The 22,151-nt window shown below is 37.3% G+C and overlaps 1 protein-coding gene across 2 annotated transcripts; it reads left to right on the top strand.

Moving 5' to 3' along the window:
• Window positions 1-3,445: 3,445 nt before the first annotated feature.
• On the top strand, window positions 3,446-18,622 carry LOC141643732 (histone-lysine N-methyltransferase SUVR5-like). 2 transcript variants are annotated; one of them, XM_074453020.1, is made up of 14 exons: window positions 3,446-3,689; window positions 5,091-5,177; window positions 5,284-5,340; window positions 5,417-5,631; window positions 6,107-6,409; window positions 8,848-8,958; window positions 10,188-10,298; window positions 11,548-14,313; window positions 16,015-16,176; window positions 16,646-16,762; window positions 16,840-16,943; window positions 17,026-17,163; window positions 17,674-17,761; window positions 18,234-18,622. In XM_074453020.1, the coding sequence occupies exons 2-14, from the start codon at window positions 5,144-5,146 to the stop codon at window positions 18,339-18,341; spliced, it is 4,314 nt and encodes a 1,437-aa protein (XP_074309121.1). In that variant the 5' UTR covers window positions 3,446-3,689; window positions 5,091-5,143; the 3' UTR covers window positions 18,342-18,622. The 2 variants fall into 2 exon arrangements, with proteins under 2 accessions (XP_074309121.1, XP_074309120.1); XM_074453019.1 differs by lacking the exon at window positions 3,446-3,689 and having other exon boundaries at window positions 5,095-5,340.
• Window positions 18,623-22,151: the final 3,529 nt, after the last annotated feature.

Below are 22,151 nucleotides of genomic sequence, written 5' to 3'. Positions count from 1 at the left end.
CGAACTTACATAAACAACTTCCCCCATTATGAATGAATTATAGTATCTATAAAACTTTAACTAAACCTGACAAACGGGTCAATCGGATCTGATTTGGGTCGGTCAATCTCGGGTCAGGTCATTTCGAGTCTGTAGACTTCGGGCTGGGTTCAGGTTCAGGTCATTTTCAGGTCAGCTATTATCAAGTTATTTGTGGATAATAATCAGTTTGCAACAATAAACATTCGGGTCGGGTTATACTTGGTTGGGTCAATTCGGGTTCGGTCAAGTTTGGGTCTTGATTCCAGGTATTGGGTCGAGTTATTCGAATCGGATCAATTTTATCAGGTCTAACTTTAACTCATATAATTTGGGCAAACAAACAACCTACCAAATTTACAAATATAATGAAATGCAATTCATGGATTAGATGGCGCATGTTCGGCCCAAAGATACATGAGCACGTTTTAATCTGATTGGGTTACCGGTTACGTTTCTTTCCTATGTTTAAAAGGTATGAGCCTTTAAGGCACAAAGCTGTGTTAGCAACATATTAACGGCCCACTTTATAACAAGAACATATCAATAGCCCAATCCTTACATGGATACTTAGTACACTATAGAGTTTGGTTGATAGGGTCACAATTAGGGATGGCAATGGGTAGGGTCTGGGTTGGGTCCACCCGAACTCGGACTCGAGATTTTCCCTTTGGATCCATACCCGACCCAGACCCGCAAGGGTCTAAAATTTGAGGACCCATACCCGGATCTATGGGTAAGGGTCGGGTCCGGGTCTACCCGCGGGTCCGAGTTTCAACCACTTTAAAAACATGATTAACAGCTATGGGTCTATAATATTTTAAAAAAAAATTCATACTATTTTAACATTATGAGTTTATTAATCTCTATTGTACACTACCAAATCTAATATACATACCAAAGAGATTAAGAAAGACAAAAAAGACATAAATTAATTTTGCCTCCAAATACACGTGAAAGAATCAAACTCAGAACCCTAAAATCAATACCGTACTTAATAGCCATCTCCATCTGACCGTCGCTTGCCGCCGTCAATGGTGGTTGTCGGTCGCCGCCACGTATCAATGTTGTGGTGGTGGTTTTTTTGTGTCAGCGGTGGAGTGGTGGTATTGTCAGAAGAGTTTGGTTAGGTTTTATCACAGGGAAGAGAAAAAGACTTTAGTTGCTTTGGTTTCTACGGTTGCCAGTATTAATTAAAGAAAAGTTGTGATTTTTTTTATTTTTATTTTTTTAAAAAATAAAGGGTCTAAGGATCGGGTATGGGTCTAATAACTTAGACCCGGACCCTAAGACCCATACCCGTTGGGTCTGAAAAAATGAGACCCATACCCGACCCATTAGGATTCGACTCTCAGGGTTTGGGTCGGGTCCCCAACCCACTGCCATCCCTAGTCACAATATACATTAACGGACCACTCATAAATGGGTACTTAACGCATAATAAACATTAACGGGCTAGTCAAAAAATTTGTTTCTACCAGCACTCCCTACAAGCTATAGTCTCGTAGGAGTGATAATGAGATGAGACAGATTGCGAGCAACATGAACTCAGCTTGATTAAAACTCGGTTTTTGCTTGAACTTGTACGATTATGGAATATATTGCTCTTATTTTATAAAAATATTTACATTATGATTATATCTTTGTATCAACGTATCAAATGATCTCATTAATTCGTTTAATATTTTTATATATAATCTTCGAAACCTGTGATTGATAATATGGAAAGAAAAAAAAACTTTAATAGTTATTTATGGGCTCGAGCGATCTCTGGTTTAAACTCGCATACTTGATAATGAGAATAATTTTTTCAAGCTCGGATGAACTTGAGCTCGAGTTTTGCTTGGTAAGCACAAGCCAAAACTCGTGCTTGGCTTATCACCCATAATCCCTAGGATTCAACTTGGATCATGTCCCTTCTATCACTAATCCTACAAATTTGTATGGAGCTTTCAAATTAGATCGCTTTCTACATTCAAAAGAGAGCGTTTCAGTTAGTATACTCTTTCTGATTCACCGAAATTATACCATTAACTGAATATATGGGTGAGATATTTTATTCAAAGGTACACTTTCAGTTAATAGGAGGGAGTATAATACTACTAGTCACAAGAAAAATGTACATATACACACATTGTAGCAGTCCGACCTTGTTACTATTGTGGACTATATGGTGTGTAGAGTCTCTTATAAATATATCATAAGTTTCTCAATATGAGATAATATTAACCTCACAAATCTCTTGGGATGTTATAACTTTTGCACTTGAAGAACACAACATTTTCGTTTCGTAGAGTTGCTCTAATACGGTCTGTAGTAGTCTGAGCCAATACCGTCGTAAAACACCCTAATAAGATAAAATTTCACTGTTAGGCCCATATATCTTCTCTAAAGCCCAAAAGTGCAATGTTTTGTTACTAATGTGGTGAGTACCGAGTAAAATCTCTTATAAAGATACCATTAGTTCCTCAATTTTCAGATGTAAGACAACATTAACCTCACAATCACTTGAGGTGTTACACACATACCTAAAGTTCTATGGAAGTTCGTACAACAACCCGACCCGTCACCGTCATAACACAATATCAATAAGATGGGATGTCTATCTTTGGGCCCATTGTTTGTCTTCACTTAAGCCCAAAAGTACAAGGTCTTGTTACTAAGTGGTGAGTGAAAGCCCTTATAAATATCTCATAAGCCACTCAATTTCCCGATGTGGGACAACTTCCCTCTCAATATATTGGGCTGTTACAAACTTCCCCACTTAAATAACACAACGTCCCTGTTGTGCCCGGAGGCTGACCGCAGCCAAGCCCAAAATCCTCCCCCGCTAGGTGGGTGACTCGAGTACTCTTGACATCAGACTCACCACACGGTCGCAGAGTTGCTCTGATACCATTCATAACAACTCAATCTACCACCGTCGTAACACAACCCAAAAGCACTTAAGCCCAAAGCACAAGGCCTTGTTACTAAGTGGTGGGTAATTAATTTCATCCACCAATCAACTTATCTTAATCTGGATAAACCTAATAAATTCAGAACAAATCTACGAGATTTCTTTCAACTCTCAAACCTCAAAACTGTACCCTATTTCCTTTTTGAGCTACGCTATCCAATACTCTAAGTTCCCTTTCCAACCCTTTATTCCACCTTCTCCTCTCACACTCATTGTAGAGAGACAATTCTTCTTTTTGGCGTATACCATCCGGTTTAGTCCGGATTCAGGTCGAGTAGGACCAACAACGATAAAGCCGCCATTAATGAGTTTCAACACTACTACATTTTTAAAGCCCGAGTCCAAATTCTTTCATAAAACAATCCTTTATCAATTAATCTAAATACTCTGGAATAGAAAAACACTTCTCAAAAAGGTTAAAATGAGAAATTGGATATTAAAATTGTTCCTTTAATAATCCCTAATTTTGGACCTTATTATTAGACATGTTCATCCTCCCCCTTCTAATCTAATCTAAAAAAAAAACGTCAAAAGAAAAACAGTCTTTTGTTTCACATTGTACATGTTGCATCCCTAGATTTAATTTGTGTTATGTATAGTTAAGGAGAGAGAAAGGCACGATACACAAGACACAGTTAGACAGTCACCAAATATCGCAATTTCAACCTTCCATCCACTTTAACTCAAACTACCTACATCCATGGAATTTTAGGTACTTCTCATTTTATTTTACATTTCTTCACTTTTTTATTTTGCATATTATTATTATCTGCATAAATGTTGTTGGTAGAAAGACACATAAATTATTTATAATAATTTTATGTTATATGTCACATTCTACTGTCGTGTTGGTGTGACCATTTTTGTAACCCTTACCAGTTGATACTGACATACCAAAGCCTCACAGGGCAAAACCCCTTTTTCCGTAACACAAATTATAGAATAAGATCGTCTTAGAGTGTGAACGATATTTGATAGTGTTTAATCATGGGCATTACTTGTTTTGTCATGTTCATTTGTTTACCTTTTATTTATAAAGAGTATTTTAATCTAGGTAAACAAATTATTGAGACGGAAGGAGTACAAGATTTCGTACAATACCCAGATGTTATTCTAATGCAATTACAGCTGATAATTTTAAATGTGCAATTATACCTTTGTGAATGTTATGTGAATGTGTCTTCTAGGTTGATTACAAATTTCTATTTGCTAAAATGTGGATAAATTTAGTTTTAGGGTTTAAGCTCAATCTGCTTTTAAATTTTTTTGGTGGTTGTTTAATTTAGGGTTTGAAATTTGGTTGTCTATGTTGCAGAAAATTAATTTGTCCTAGGTTAATTTATGTGGGTTTTACATTCACGAGTTGTAGTATACTTGTGCTAATTATGTGAAATTTACTTGCACACTTGTTACTAATCACTGTAATCCGTAAAGCGTATCACCTTAGGTCGATGAAGATCTCTCTCAAGTGGACTTAGTTTTACTGTTGGAACTGTTTAGATGTTGCATTACCTGAACTCTCTATTTCTTTTAAGAAGAGTAGTTTTGTTAAAGAGATAAAAATCTAACAAAATTAGTAAAAAGGAGTTAGTTGAGAGAAAAATAGGATCTATGATCGAGAGGGAAGATATTGAGGACTGAGGAGCAACTGATGTTTTTGTCAGGGTCGTACGCTTCTGGGGCCATACCCTGCTTTGAAGCTCAATTGTGATAGACTATTGTTGACCTATTCTGCATAATTTGTGCCAACAATGAAGGACGTAGGAAAGGGTTTCATTTTGTGGTGTAGGGAATTTGTTTTAATAAGACTGTTAAACAGCACACATGATGAAATAAAGCAAAATGGACCTATTAAACAGTCGCGCTTCTTGTACTGTGAAGTAGCATCCAACCGATGCAATTCCCGACACAGTTATCATTATGGATCATTGAAATCGTCTTTTTTGGGGGGTAAGGTTGAGTGCATCCGGCCCCATTATTGTCCTTAGGTGGGATCCCTTGATACACTGAGGTAAAGCTGTTGTAATAAACTTAGTCTCAGTCATCTGTGGTGTTGCCAGGCAGATTGTTTTTCTCATTAAAATTGAGTTTGATTGAGATTCTCTCTGGCCAGATATATGACTATGTGAATACAATCGATGGCCTTCCGATTTTGTTGTTGCTGATATGGAACTTCTCGCTTGTTCTGCTGTCTTCTATGGTGAGAATTCTTGTCACTCTCGAGAGAATTCAGTCAGAGTGCATGGATTATTCAGAGTTGAACTGTACTGAGAATACTAAACCAGTGTCACGACTGTCACCCGCAGATAAGAAAGTCGATCCGTCTCTTGCGAGTGTGAAGGCTGTTATGGAACCAATGCAAGGTAATGTCCAAGAGACGGTTGGAGAACCTCTTATGCTAAATCTGATTTCCAATTGTAACCCAAAGTTTTGATGTAGGTGAAAACAGCCAGAAAGCTGGAGAAATTTGTGATCATGAAAATAGCTTAGAGGAACAGAATCAATTCAAAGAAGCTTGCCTTGATTTTCATAATTCACATGTTGATGTTCACACAATTGACAGTGAGCAACTTGGTGACAACAAAGATGAAGAGTTGTCTACTTCAGCATCCAATTGGCCGGAGCATGATGAAGCTCTGGCTTTATGGGTTAAGGTATGGTTTCTTAAATTCCTAAGATATGTAAGTGAAGATTGCCGCCCACAACAACATGAGAGTGTTTTTGTTAGTTACTTCTTAGTGGAAACATAATGTGTTGATCTGAGTATCTCAACAAGAGAAGTGTATTAATTCCAAACGAATTAAGGGAGTAATTACAATGGTGCAAGTCACATGTTGCATTCATCTTTCAAAAAAAAAAAAAGAAACCCTGTAAATTTTTTGACTTGAATGGGGAAGAGAGAGAGAGAATCCGAAAATAGTTGCAACACTTGGAGTCTGCACCCAATTGCACCCAATTTCGTACCAGTATATTTTTTCTAGCAGCTCTGCCTTTTTCTGTAGCTTTTCTGTTCAATTATGATATGTTGTGTGATCCTATCAGTTCGAAGATAATTTTGTTCGAGGAAATGAAAACAGGAGCTAATTTTGTTTCTTTGCATGCTGCTATTACTCTATTCTGCAAGTATAGTGGAGAGGGAAGTGGCAAGCAGGTATCAAATGCGAGAGAGCTGATTGGCCATTAGCAACTGTTAAAGCAAAGCCAACCCATGGAAGGAAGAATTATATTGTCATATTCTTTCCACACTCGAGGAATTATTCTTGGGCTGATACACTTCTTGTCTGTGCAATTGACGAATTACCACAGCCTATTGCACACCGGTCGCATAAAGCTGGAATGCAACTTGTTGAAGATTTGAGTGTTGCTCGGCGCTTTATATTGAAAAAACTAGCAATCGGTGTGCTGAATATTGTTGATCTGCTGCCTAGTCAGGTGGGATTTTTATAGTCTTAATTCTGATTGTTTTTTCTCACTTGTCTTCACCTTTTTTTACTTTCAATTCTTTTGGACATTTTGACCTATTTTTTTTTTTTTTGCCACTTACAGTTCCAACAAACTAACCTTAGTTCCTAAAAAAATAGGATCAGCTATATAAAAGTTGTCATAGGGAAGCCGCTAAAAGTGGAGGCCATGCAATAGTTTATTACAACAACAACAACAACAACAACAACAACAACAACAGAGCCTTAATCCCAAAATGATTTGGGGTCGGCTGACATGAATCATCCTTTAGAACCATCCATAGGTGAACGTACACCTCAAAAAGCGAATAGAAAAGGGAAAATGAAAAATAAAAGGGGGAACGAAAATGTAATGGAAAGTCAAGGTAATAAACTTACAGGTTTTAAAATCGAATTTCAGATTTCTTTTTTAAAACTTAAAATTTAAATCGAGAGAAAAGATTAAAACGATTTTGAAAACCGAAATAGAGTTAAGAATCCGGAATGCCTTAAAAGTAAATCAAGTAAAATATACTTCCTCCTATTCTACATAACCGTCTCATTGTGAAAATGGCACAAGAATTAAGAAAGTGAGTTTAGACCACACAAAACAGACAATGGGACAGTTATGTGAATAGATGGAAATGGAATTGAATTTGGACCACACAACACTTACCAAAAATAGACAATGGGACAGTTACCCGACTCGACGGAAATGGACAATGGGACGATTATCTGGAATAGGAGGGAGTATAAGAAAGTGGTAGGTAAAAAAATGTAATAAAGGAGAGAAGAACAAATAATTTAATTTTTTAAATTAAATATAAACACTAAATATGTCAAAAAAATATCAAATACTAGAAATCAACATGTATCCTTTCCCTCCATTGTGCCCTCTCCGTCACCATACTCTCCTCAAGCCCCAGAAATCTCATATCGTGCTCTATCATTCTCAACCATGTCTGTCTCGGTCTTCCTGTACCTCTAGGGACCTTTTCTGTTCTCCAAGTCTCCTACCTTCTACAAAAGGCGTCCATAGGTCTCCTTCTCACATGGCCAAACCATCTTAGTCGGTTTTCCATCATCTTGTCCTCTATTGGCGCCACTTTTACCTTTTCCCTAATCACCTCATTCCTTAATCGATCTTTCCTTGTATGTCCGCACATCCATCTCAACATACGCATCTCCGCCACGCTTATCTTTTGAATGTGACAATGTTTCACGGCCCAACACTCGGAACCGTAAAGTAAGGCAGGTCTAATTGCCGTGTGATAAAATTTTCCCTTTAATCTTTGGGGCATATCTTTATCGCATAAAAACCCTGAAGCACCCTTCCATTTCAACCATCCCGCTTTAATTCTGTGAGCCACATCTCCGTCTAACTCCCCATCTTTTTGAATAATAGATCCTAGATATCTGAAGAAATCTGACCCCTCAACAACATTCCCATAAAAAATAATACTCACCGCCTCTGTCGATCTCAACCCCGCCACTTTAGTGAACGGACACCTCAAATACTCTGTCTTACTCCTGCTCAACCTAAACCCACGACTCTCTAAAGTCTGCCTCCACACTTCCAACTTTCTCTCCACCCCCTCTTTCGTCTCATCAATCAACACAATATCATCAGCAAACATCATACACCAAGGGATGTCGTCCTGAATATTCCTCGTCAACTCATCCATAACTATGGCAAAGAGAAAAGGACTAAGTGCGGAACCTTGATGCACCCCGATGGTAATGGGAAATTCTTCCGTTCTCCCAACATTAGTGCGTACACTTGCACTAGCCCCCTCATACATGTCCTTTATAAGGTCAATATATTTTCGAGACACACCCTTTCTCGCCAAAGCCCACCAAAGTATTTCTCTTGGTTTATTAGTTTTTTTAATATTGACATTCTCCAAAAATGTAGGAATTTTTTCAAACATATTGGCCTTGGAAGGATTAGTGTGAGGCCTTTTTGTAGATAATAAGGGAACCTAAAACCGCTCCTTTTTTACCAAGTGCACGGTGGGTAAACCTTGGACATAAGCAATAGCCTTCAAGCCATGTGTAATTGTGTATCATGTCAGCCACCAACGCATGAACTATTTTCTACTTTTTTTTTCCTACTCTTGATGATAGTTCTAGAGTGGATATACGAGTAAAACAACTTTAATTGATAGCATAAATGTAGAAACATTGCTAACATTTTGGAGCATTCGAAAAGGTTATGCCAAGCAAACTAAGGGATATAGGGGGTGTTAAGATTATAGTTAGCACTTAGCAGCATCTTGAAGTTCTTTTGTGATTCATTCGGTTTTCTAACTGCTCAAATAGTCTATTTGTCTGCTGTGTATTAACTGCCCCCAAGTCATTTTGGGATTAAGACCGTCATTGTTCTTGCTGTCTATTTGTTCACGATCACTTAAAAGGAATCAATTGTAGGTGTTGTCAGAAACTGCTCGCAATGTAGTTGTGTGGAGGGAATTTGCAGCAGAGGCTTCTCGTTGTAAAGGTTATCCTGATCTTGGAAGATTGCTCTTGAAGCTTCAGAATGTAAACTCCTCATCCAGTGATATATTTTGAACTATTCCTTTGTATGCTGGTGTGGCTTACGAGTGTGCTCTATTATTTTGTTTTATGACCGCATTTGGTTGAATTGGAATAATTAGGTACATGTAGTGTCTGACAATGATAAATTTTAGAAAGTTTAGGGGCATATATATCACTGAAAGGTTTGTTCTCATGGACTTGATTTAAGAAGGGTGGTGGAAGCACGAAGCCATTTGGGACTTGATTTTCATGGGTTAATTTTAGTAATTACGCCTCATTGCCCATTGCAAGTGTGGCTCCTTCCCATTGCAACCGTGTATTTGTCATCGTAAATATACGTTGCTTTTGATTTTGCTGCCAAATTACTCAATTCAACAACAACAACATTACCCCAATGTCTCAATGGCTCCCGCAAATTGCGGGGTAAGGAGGGGTCGGATGTATGTAGCCTTACCCTTGTGTTAGCAACACAAAGAGGCTGTTTCCGAATGACCCAAGATGAAAATTGCGTCGAGAACTGCATCGAAGGACCGCTACTTCACAAAAGAAAGAAGCGTAGCCACTTTAGTGAGCCATTTTGATTTATTCCATTATAATCCATAACCAAAGAGTAATGAGTCTTTGGCTCCATTGGAAATATGGAAAATGCCAAATTACTCAATCAAAAAAAAAAAAAAAAAATGAAAACAATGGACTAGGTAGCAGTAGCACTCGCAGTGAGATAGACTGCTGGAGTGTTGATCAAACCCATGCTCGGAACTGAAATAGAGATATTGATGCAAATTCTTCCTCTTTGGACCCCAGATGCCATGAGTGACTCAAAATCTGGAACGAATTGGATCTCACATTCTCACCCGAATTACCAAAATTATGTATTGATAGATGCTGAACACGTAAGTGTCATGATGATCTTTGTCGTTGCCTACATGAACTATCTACACAGATGTTGAACATGCATATGCCTTGACGATCCTGTGAATTTTTTTATCAAATAATGCCAAAGTATATTGTCTTGTGTTTGTCGATGTGTGTACGAGTTTAAAAATAGATGTATCTGTTGGTTTTATGTCATGCACTTGTTTGATGTTGCATTTACAGCTCATCTCTAGTCTGAAATGTGGCTCCTTGAATAGTGTTTGAGCTCCTTCATTAATGTGCCAAACTGCAACTTTGTCAGTTCCGGCTGCCGAATATTGTCACTTATAGATAATGAAACTCTTTTTACCTGACAGATGTTATTGCTGGAGTATATTGATTCTAACTGGCTTCAGCATTCTTTTCCCCTGTGGAAAGAGAAGTGCCAGAGTGCTCTCAGTGCTGATTCTATTGAACTTCTGAAGGAGGTATTTTCTTATTAAAATTCTAAGATGTTAATTGAAGCACTGGATGTAAGCCCAAATACCCGAATCCTAAAGCTAACCGGTAATACAAACATGAAAGAGGTAGGACTGTAGGAGTGTAAGACTGAAAGGAATAGTACTTGCATATGTGTGGTGAATCAATAATTTAAGGCTGTTTGGTTCACTGTACAAATTTGCAATACTCAGGGACTTATATCCATGAAGTTTGAAATCAAAAATAGAAATTTACGCACTACTGAAAGACTTGCCATCAAATAAAGTGGTAGTTAGTAAACAAATTCCTTTATTTTGGGGTTAGAAATTCAGACGATGCTGTTATTCTGGTATTCTTTGTCAACCAAACATATGAATTCTGATGCTATCTGTGGTAAGCCAAATAACCACTAAATAATTATAGTGTGTGCTATGTCAGTATTTCGTTCCGTCACAAATTAATATGAACTGTGTTTCAAATTCTGGTTGTGGAATCAGTCATTGAGACGTCAAATTGACCGTTGGGCCTTAAATGTAGTTGGTAAAGCCTCAAATCAGGTCACGCTAACGGTATTTAATCTCGGTTTTGTCTTGATCTCAGGTTGGTAGTTTTTGAGTTTCCAGTACTGTGCGGTGAGTCATGGCTTAAATGTTCCCCGAATAGAAAGTAGGTTTTGAGTTTTTGCCAGTGTGCTGCGATAATTAGACACCTTACGAGAGGACGTTTGAACCCTGCCAAGAGGAATGTCAAAAGACATTCTTCAAAGTCCGAATATGTGACATTGTCCACTTTTCAGTCTTGTGGTAATGGTTGTTGGGTAGTGGTCATATTTTGATGATGTCATGCAGTGTGGGAGATGGTGGAAGAGTAGATTACTGTTTGTTTTGGAATTATGGGGCACAGGTTATGTTTGCCAGGGTGAACAGTATGAGAGACGAGGCTACAGTATTTTTGAAATTGAAATGACTGCAATTTATTTTATTAAAGGCAAGACAGTAACAGAGTAGGAGGTTTTCGGAGTATTAAATGGCCGAGTTATTACAGGAGATGGAATCTTATAGTAAAGCTAGTTATTTTCTTTCCTAATTGATGTCAATTATCTTGATTATTATGTGCCGACAGAGATCAGAAAATCTAATAATCAGATATCTATTAATCAATATATTGAAATTAAAGTAAAAACTTTCGAATTGAGCATCTGGAACTTCCCTTGTATATCCTTTGGTTTTGACATAATTATGTGTCCAACATGCTCAGGAATTCGTAGAATGTATATTGTGGAGCAAAGTCAGCTGTTTCCGAGATGTTGAAGGACAACCTGCTTTGGGATCTGAATGGAAAATGTGGAAGCATGAAGCTATGAAAGGCTTCTCAACTACGGCTTCTGTGTCTGGTGGCGGAGACACAGAGCAGCCAGGGAAAAACATGATGGAATTTTTGAATGGTGATACTTCATTGATATTAAGTCCTCAGGTTAGCCGGAAAAGACCCAAACTTGAAGTACGTCGTGCAGAGGCTAATAGCTCACAACTTGAAAATAAGTCCCCTCAGAAGATTCCACCTGTGGAAATTGATTCATCATTTTTCACAGATATGCACGTTGTCACTTCTGACAATGTGGTTGTGCCTCCTAAGATAGAACTAATAAGCCAGGGAACTCCAGATTTTAACTTAGGAAATAGGGTGAATCGATGGGACGAGGATGTTACTGAGACTTTGAATGCACATGCAGTTTCTAATAAAGATGCTAACATGGAAGACGTGATCGTGAACGGAGTGGTTGAGGCAAAATCTTTCGTGTCCAAATTCAGAAGCCAGCAATGCAGTGCTTTTATTGAAGCTAAGGGAAGGCGGTGTGTGAGGTGGGCGAATGATGGGGATGAATATTGTTGTGTTCATCTGTTATCTCGTGTTCCATCGAACTCTGCATCAGTGGATACAACGCCACCGTCTAACACACCTATATGTCAAGGAACCACAACTACTGGCCAGAAATGCAAACATCGCTCGGTACTCGGCTCCTCTTTTTGTAAAAAGCACTGTCTTGATGGTGATGGAATGACATCTCCCACTTTACCCAGAGTTCATTTAAAAAGGAAACATGACGATCTGTCTAACATATCGGAGTTGAATTCATGCAAGGAAATTGTCATTGTTCGTGAAGCTGAACAACTTCAAGACACTAATTCTCTCGCCCTAATAGCAGAAAATAAAGTTAATGGTAAGACTATAGAGACATCTTGCTGTGTAGGATTGGGATTGGATGACGGCAGGACTATATGTCCGGATAGCCCTAATCGACATTCGCTGTACTGTGAGAAACACTTGCCTATCTGGCTGAAACGTGCTAGAAATGGCAAGAGTAGGATAATCTCTAAAGAAGTGTTTGTAGATCTCTTGAGAACATGTGCCTCCCAGATGCAAAAAATTCATTTACATCAAGCGTGTGAGATTTTCTACAAGCTTTTTAAAAGTATATTATCAACCAGAAACCAAGTTCCTAAAGAGATACATCTTCAGTGGGCTTTGTCTGAAGTGTGTAAAGATTTGCAGGTCGCCCAACTTTTAATGAAGTTGGTTTCCAGAGAAAAAGAAAGGCTTCATAGAATATGGGGAGTTGAGCTATTTAACAATGACAGGGTTTCTTCTGCTAATGTCGATGAACAAGCGTTGGTTCCTGTAGTAGAGGATGCCAATAATGATGGTAGTTCAAAGTGTAAAATTTGCTCTGTAGAGTTTTGTGATGATCAAGCACTTGGAGCACATTGGATAGATAGTCATAACAAAGAAGCGCAGTGGCTTTTCAGAGGCTATGCTTGTGCAATTTGCCTTGATTCTTTTACAAACAAGAAGGTTCTTGAGGCTCATGTTCAGGAACGACACCATGCTCAGTTTGTTGAGCATTGCATGCTTATTCAGTGTATACTTTGTGGCAGCCATTATGGTAATTCCGAGGAGCTGTGGTCACATGTTCTTTCTGTTCATACTGAACGTTTTAGGCAGTCAGAAACAGGGGCATTAGCTTCCGAGCAGAAACCCATTTTTATGAAACCTCCCTCCATTGAGAATAATGAGACCCACAACAGCGATAGAAGGTTTATTTGTAAGTTTTGTGGTTTGAAGTTTGATCTACTGCCTGATTTAGGTCGTCACCATCAAGCAGCTCATATGGGGCCAGGCACACTTAACTCGCGTCCGAAAAAAAAGGGTCTCCGCTTTTATACGTATAGGCTTCAATCTGGACGACTAAGCCGTCCCAGATTGAAAAAAGGGATAAGTGGAACATCTTATCGTCTAAGAAATCCGGGTGGCATGATGTTAAAGAAACGGTTACAGTCTGCTAATTCCTTAGGTGGTGGACGTATTAATATGCAGTCTCGTGTAGTGGATGCTTCTAGTCTTGTTAGACTTACAGAGGCTCAGTGCTCTGCTATTGCTAAAATATTATGTTCTGAAGCCCACAAAACAAAAGCGCGGCCCAGTAACAACGAAATCCTATCGACTGCTCGTTCTGCTTGCTGCAAGGTTGGCCTTCATAGGTCTCTGGAACAGAAATATGGAGCACTGCCAGAACGCCTGTACCTAAAAGCAGCCAAACTTTGTAGCGAACACAATATTCAAGTGAATTGGCATCAAGAAGGGTTTAATTGTTCTAGAGGATGCGAACCACAGGATGATCAAAATCAGATTCCGAGTTTGACTTGTAGCAGGAATGAATGTGGGAGATTGTATTCATCTTCCTCAATTTTCAAAACGGATGAGTGTGAAATGGATGAGTGTCATTATGTCATAGACTCTCGCCATTTCAAAAACAAACATTTCCAGACTACCATCATCTTGTGTGATGATATAAGTTTTGGGCAGGAAAAAGTACCAGTTCCCTGTGTCGTAGAGAGACATCTGATAGACTCGCTTCATATCCCAGAATATTCCTTTGATGGTAAAGTTGTTTTCCTGCCGTGGGAGGGCTTTACATATGTTACCAAGCCTCTATTGGATCTATCCCGTGATGTCAATACGCAGGTACCTTAATGTATTGCGATTCTAAACATTTATGGAATGTGAGTATGTGACACAATAACATTTGCATGATAAATGTTTTTTCTTGATATTTTGTTTCATGCATCTTAAGGTAGGCTCAATATTGTGGATGGTTACTTTCTCTTGCTTGATAGTTTTACTTCAAAGCTCGATCTTTCTAATGCTCTCTCACACATTATTAGTTAGTGGGAAATTGAGGGGTAGGGAAATGGAGGGTTCCTTTTTCCTTCTGACATAAAAAGATATGGAGGAAAACTCTCCATTACTCCATTCCCCTTCCCTTCCGTTCCTTCTCTTCCCCTCCACTACATCTCCATCCTATTCTTGGTCTAAAACACCCTGAGTTCTAGTGAGTCCTACACAACTATCATCTTATATTGCCTCGAACTGGGGCATTGGGGTTACATTAAGAGAGGGGTAAAATAAATAACCTAGTACGTTTTTCAGATTCCTGGGACAGCAGTCTCATATTTATTAATTATGTTTGTGCAAAGATTTAAAAAGGTTATGCGCAATTCTTAGTCTGTTCTAGAATGTTCTCTAGCATTTTGCTTAGTTTGTATAGATAGATCTGAGCTGCAAGGGACACTTCCAAGCTGAGTAAAATTTTATTTGATGCTGGCATCAGAAGACTTGAGCTTCCTGTAATTGACATGCAGACAACTTTGAGCTTCTGTGTTTAAACCAATAGCTACTAGAAAAACTAACATTCTGGCACAGGGAAATCTAAGTGAATGCAGTTCATGTTAGAGTATAAAACTGATCTTGGGACTCCAACCATCAGCTTAAGCTTTTGGTTGAGATGGTTACACTGGCTCTGATACTATGACAAGAAACCATCTCAACCAAAAGCTTAAGCTGATGGTTGGAGTTCCAAGATCGGTTTTATACTCACTATGCTGGAGGCACTGAACATTCTTGTCGTTTTTTGTAGCCACTTCAAGAGGCGGACCTTTTTTTTTTTTCAGTGTTTCCCATTAATTTTTTAAGCACAAAATTGGTCCAATGCTAAAAAAACTTAACTCTTTGGTGTCTGAAGGTCCTACCATGTAGATCCGCCAATGGCCCTTAGCCCCTTCCTCTTTAATAGTGAGCTGTGTAATAACTATTCAGTGTCTTGGTATATGTTTTATCTCCAGTCTTTGGATTCAATTATCCATGACTTCTGTATAGTGTTCCGATTAAACTCTGTACTTTGCTTTTGTATCCCTGTACACTTTTAGCCAGACACCATAGTGGCAGCAACTTTATTACAGTCTATTAGTTACTTTAGACTTGTGTTCACGTGTTTCCCTTATTGAGACCTGCTAAGAAGAATGGTTCAAGACAGTTCCTTTGTGATTTGAATATGGAAGCAAGAAGGCATTATAAATACCCCTAATTTACTAATGAATTTTATGAGCCGTGGTGTTATAAGTCTTTATGAAAAACTCCTGTTGTGGGTTGTAACTCCTTAAGATAGTCCTGCTACGGAACATAATTTTGAATGCTTGGATACAGTTGGGATTTCTGGAACCAATTTTAACTGACAATGTGAGGGCATTATGTTCTACTTCCCGTGAGACTGAAATTCATTCTTGCATGGTTCTTTAGTCTTTCTTCTGCATAATGTAAGAATAGATCGTCTTTTGGTATAAGTTTCCGTATATTATTTTCTAATCACTTCTATCTATGTGATTGTAGAGTTTGCAGTTGGGGTGTAGTTGTTCACTGTCAGCTTGCTCTCCTGAGACATGTGATCATGTTTATCTATTTAACAGTGATTACGAAAATGCAAAGGATATAAATGGGGAGTCAATGGAAAGACGATTCCCATACGATGATAAAGGCCGATTAATATTGAAGGTATAGAAAATCATTAATTGTGCACTGTATGTTATACGGATCACCAATTCTTTACCTGCCGCTTGAATTGTTTATATATGAAATAATTTCCACTTGAAAAAAATATATCTTATGTTGAATTTCGAGTATTGTAGTTGTCTGTTACATTCCACATTTTTTCATCCTCCAACTATCATCTAGTCAATAAAAGACAAAGTACCCGGTGTTGAGTCATTCTTTGTCTATTAAATCCTTAATTCTCTTCCCCAAAAGGAGCAAGATCATTTCAAAATAACTTGCTGCACCCATAATGATACATGGACCGTCAATGTTATTTATATGGGTGATTATTGAAAAGAAAATAGGGGAAAGAGATAAAAGAAAGGTGTTTTTTTTTTTTTTTTTTTTTTCTGCTACTTGTCTTTTACTTCATTCATAGTTTGATTTGGATGGACACCTTTTCATTTTAACATTGTATCATTATCTGCAGGATGATTATCTTGTCTATGAGTGCAATAACTCGTGCAAGTGCGATAAGAGTTGTCCAAATAGGGTTGTACAGAATGGGCTGAGAGCAAATTTAGAAATTTTCAGAACTGTTAAAAAGGTAAAACTTTCAAATAAAAAATTAAATTCATTTCAATTATCACGGGCAAAGGCTGAGTTATACAAACTTAATAACAGGGTTGGGCAGTCCGAGCCAGTGGAAAAATTTTGCGTGGTACATTTGTTTGTGAGCTCATTGGTGAGGTTTTAAGTCTTGTGGAAGCCAATAGAAGACGTGAGAGGTTCGTACCATAAGCTCATTCATCGGTTTATAAATTTGCTAATGGGCACCCATTTCTTTAATTCTTTGTATTTGTAAATTAGGTATCGGAAAGAAAGCTGTGATTATATATTTGATACTGGTGCTCATATGAAGAATATGAGTATGTTGCTGGGTGAGCAATCGGAGTATGTTATTGATGCTACTAGATATGGAAATATTTCACGATTCATAAATCACAGGTGAGGAAATGGTTGTGTAAATTTCTTTTGGAAAACACAATGTCATCTTGCAAATTATACCTAAATTCATATGTTGGCGGACCCACATGATATAATAAAACTAGAATTTTTTTTTTTTTTATTTGTACATTTTGGCCATTTTTCCTTCTTTTTTTTGTGCTATTAAAATTTAAATTTTATTCCCTTTGTATATTATACTTATAGGTTTAGAATTTTCATCAGAACACCAAAAACAAAATATTCTGAACTCATGCACTGTTCTTTATCAGCTAGTGTAAGCTAGCTTAGGAAAATTGAGCATCCTGAATTTTACAAGTCGTTTAATACCTACCTTCAGGAGTTTGATTATGTTGTGAAAACAAAATTTGGTACTGTAGCAAAGTCGCCCAGCCTCTAACAAAATATTCTGAACTCATGCACTGACTTTTTTCATGTTCATACCTCTATACTGATTTAAGTTGGATTTACTCCTAAAATTGCTCTCATACATCGCTGTGTTCTCTCGTGTAGCTGCTCTCCGAACCTTGAAGCTCACATGGTTCTTGTGGAAAGCATGGATTTTCAGCTCGCCCACATTGGACTCTATGCAAAGCAAGATGTAAGTTATTGCCTTTTCATTTCAACCTTGTACTCTTTAAGTGAAACTTCTGTTTTCTTTTGGCATAATATGATGGGCAAAGGCTGGTGCAATAGGGTAGGGTGATTCAAACCTCAGACCTGTCATACCCAACAACTCAACAATCTTAACCATTAGGCTAAGACCTCAATGATAAATTGTGGAGTCAAAATATCGTCGTTCTATAATTGACATACAACAATCCTGCTATTTTTAAACGCGCTGTAAGAGGGGTAAACGACCAGAGCTCAAGCTTGAATGGCGTGAGTTGAGATTGGATACCAATTTGAGCTAATGGGCTTGACATTGCTTCAACACAGTTCAAGCTGAACTTAAACTGAACTGATTTTGAGAGCATGTCTAGCGGGTTTAGCTCACTTACACCTTTACGTGGCTCTATGCATAGTACATTTGTGTGTTTTTGGGTTTTAATTACTATCACATTACTGAGCAGATAGAAGCCGGTGAAGAATTGAGCTATGATTATGGCTATAACCTACAACCCGAAGAAGGGCACCCTTGCCTGTGCGAAGCAGCAAATTGCAGGGGACGTGTCCGGTGATAGCAAAAGCTGTTCTTGTCATATAAAAGGCTGTTTATGTGCTGACTGACTGACCGACTGACCTCTCTGTTAACTTTGAGGGTAGACCTGGGCGGTAATGTGTCCGGAATGTATGATCTCTACCCTTTAGGTAGATTTCTCTCTTTTTCTCCGACACTATATATTTCATTTTTAATTTAGCATTTTCTGCGTAGCACCATCCGGGTTCGTGCTAGACATGGATGTTACGCAACTTCTCGGCCTTTTCAGACATCAATCCATTCCCTTTAGTTTTTTTTTTCCTTCGAAAGCCTCAATCTAAAATTTTCAATACACAATTTGAAAAACTAAAAATTAGATACAGTAATCCTTGTTTCCTTAATCCGTCACGCTTATCCTTTAAAAAAAAACAAATAGGAATTACATTCAAACTTTGAACTAGGAAGCTTATGAAGAATCTTGCTTTGGTGTGGCACTTCAAACACCACTGATAAGAAAAATAAAAAATAAATCATGGTGGGTTCAATGAATATGAATATGCTTATACAATCGTATAAAGAAGGCGATACGTTACGAGCTAGCAACGAAATGTGTGTCCAGAAAACATGGCACATGTGAAACAAGAAGTGACCTGGTTTGTTACATGACTAAGGCATGGGTGCATAATATCGTCTAGCCATTTTTGGTTTGATGTTATGTCTTTTCATGTTTGTTCATGTTGGGTTTTAGTAAATGTCTCTAATGTTTGGATACCATTGTAAACTGCTTCAGTCGTCGCCTTTAAGTCCGTCACAAAATCTCATTGAAGACGGGCACTATCCGTCACAAGCTGTGACGGATAGTGCCCCTCTCACAAGATGCAAGTGCAACTGTGCAAGGTGCTCCATTTTCCCTCCCACTTGCCAACCCACTTGCTTTATTGTGAGAGGTTTTCAGCTTGTGACGGATATTGTCCTTCACAAGCAAGACGCTTTGTAAGTCCGTCCATCTAAGAAGCCAAGTCTGTCATTCGTTCAATGATAAGTGTCAATTTTTCAAAGAACTTCTCGCCACCCTTATTTATCGGTTCAAGATTTGTCAGAAAATATATTCCTCGTGAGATTGAACCATGCATTCCTAGGCTTGAACCACAATGTCATGAAATTAAGCGATAGATATGTCAACGAGAAGGCTCCGGGTATGACCTAGGTTGAGGACTTGAGGTTTTAGTAACACTCTTTCTGTATGAATGAAATCACAATGACAATTTTGACGTTGATTGATATCAAACTCGGATTTACAAGGTATTTAGTAACCCCGATTAAAACTTTTATCAACTGATTAAGCCGATATATGTGTAACGTGAAAAACCAGCAAAATAGTTGTTGCAAGGTATACAAACCATATGCAAGCCGAAATAATCTCCTTAAAAAATGGAAATTAATAAAATTAGAGAATGTGTATGATTGAGTTGAAGTGATGCTGCCAGGTTGGTCTAAACACCATTATTAACAAGTCCCCATTTTTAACATTCTTTTTACAACTCTATGATGGTTGTTAAGCAGCACTGCCTTTGTATCTTTATTTTGCCTGCTTATTGGAGAGTATCTGACCCATCCTTCGTCTCCAACATCGCCTTTTTAATGATTAAAGAGCAATTACACAAAGTCAAATCACAAATTATTCGGGCTAGCCGACCTTGCATGGTTTGTTCGGGTTGTTACAGACTTACGGTTTGATCATCCAAATTTTTTAAAAAATCGAATTTGGCATATATAAGAAAAAAATTGAGAAAATATTTCGTAATTAATACGTCGGGTCAACGCCAAATAAATTGGTACTCCCTCCGTATATTGCTCCCTTTGATAGATGAGCATTGTCCAAGGGGGTGTTTGGTAAACAGCGGATTGACAAAAAAATAGCATATTTGGGACTTTTAGCATATTTGACCAAATAATATCTTTATTTGGGGTGTTTGGTAAAAATGAAAGATATTGGGATAGTAGATTGGGGCGAATCTCTTTTTTTACAATATCTTTCTCCCAAAGATATTCTAAGAGTAGATTGGGAAAAAAATAAATTCACATTTTTACCCTTAGGAAAATATAACCTTACCTTTATTCCATAGTTAATTCATGTACTTACTTGTCATTTTACAAAAGATTGAGATAATCTGCTAATTTAAATCTGCTACTTACCAAACACCTTTAACAAAATCGCTAATCGAATATACTAGTCAAACTCACAACAAAATCTGCTAATTATAATATCTTTCACAATCTAACAAATATTAATCCGCTTGCTTACCAAACAGAATTCTCAAAAGAAAAAAACTGAGCAACTCAATAGTTTATAACTTCAGATAGCGTAAACGGCACATTGCATTATCTCACCCACCTACATGTTAATGCTTGTACCAAAAAAATTGTGTAACAAGTAATACTACAAAAATTAATAGTCTTATCGACTGGAAATTACCGACTACCCGAAGAACAACACCTCATCGAATTTTTCTTTTTAGTATAACGTCTTATTGTCGAGAAAAAGGAACATACATCGGATGTACTACCTCCAATTTTTTTGTTTTTTGAACATAGATGTATTTTTTTTGAGCTTATTACCTCAAAGTTTATTTGTTTTTGAGCATATGTGTATTTTTTTGAGCATACTAAAGTTTATAATTTAGATTTTAATATTTTTTCCGTTAAAACTCAAATTTAACTAAACTTATAGTAATGTTTTTGAGTTTTATTGTAATTTTTTAGAGTTTAATGTTTAAGTGAATAAACTCAGAAACTTCATAATAAAACTCATAAACTTTGAAATAAAACTAAAAAACTTTATTAGAATGCTCATAAATTATAAAATTGGAGGTAGTACATCAAATATATAATCCTCTTACTGCTGATTGTCTATACCATATAATTGTTCACCGATTTTATTTGCGAGGATGATTTTAATTAAATGTGAAAAACTTATGTTAAAAAACGCTCGATGTAGGATGTACGATGAGAAATAGAGTGAGTATTTTAATACTACCAAATTAGAAGGCATGAACAAATGTCTGACAGCGTGTAAATTGTAAATTATTCCAAATGATGATGACTGAGATGCACACCATATTTATTCCCAATTATTCTAATTGCTCTCAATCATAAATTCATTAATAAATTAATAAATGAATGCAATTAATTAAAAGCAAGAGGGCAATTTCTCATTAATATTAATTCAGAAATTAGTGTGGTGGTTATTTGCAGACGACGACGTCTTCATTTATGTGAATTAATTGTGTAATTTATTAGCGTATTGCTGCAACTGCTCCAGCTAATTTACGTCACAATTCATCCTGTCAACCATATTTGTACTATACTACTTATAGCTAGTTTCTATTGTGGAACATTACTAGATTACTACATAAGGGTATATTTGGAATTCCCGTCTTTCCGATAATTCATTTTAAAAGGTCACGATTAATAGTTATCTTTTGGTGTTAAACGAGTAAGATAACACAATAACGGGAATGAGGGTTATAAATGTGGATTATTATAGAATACCTTCATCTTAATCATACGACATTTTTTAATTTGGTGACTTTAATTGACGGATATAATAAGTTTATAGCCATGGTCCATGGTTTATTACCATTGGATTCCAATTTTCAAAGGTGGTTGATCACGGAAAGTTCACCAGATGACAAAAGGTTTGTATTAGCCAATACCCATATGCCATACACATGATTGCATGAGTAGGGCATGAGTTCAACCTAAATATTGTCATACTATTGTCTAGTATTTCACCAAAAGTAGATTTTTTAGTCTAATATGTCAATACAAAAATTATTGTTGTTTGATA

This window comes from Silene latifolia, chromosome 2 (genome assembly GCF_048544455.1).
Source record: "Silene latifolia isolate original U9 population chromosome 2, ASM4854445v1, whole genome shotgun sequence".
Taxonomy (NCBI): Eukaryota; Viridiplantae; Streptophyta; class Magnoliopsida; order Caryophyllales; family Caryophyllaceae; genus Silene; species Silene latifolia.
Note: the sequence above shows the minus strand (reverse complement) of the source record. Positions and strands in the feature narration are given on the sequence as shown.

Coding starts and splice junctions, on each gene's coding strand:
- LOC141643732 (XM_074453019.1), top strand. CDS start 5,175: ATGGTGAGAATTCTTGTCACTCTCGAGAGAATTCAGTCAGAGTGCATG. Junction 16,763..16,839: donor TTTTCAGAACTGTTAAAAAG/GTAAAACTTTCA, acceptor ACTTAATAACAG/GGTTGGGCAGTCCGAGCCAG. Junction 16,944..17,025: donor GCCAATAGAAGACGTGAGAG/GTTCGTACCATA, acceptor TTTGTAAATTAG/GTATCGGAAAGAAAGCTGTG.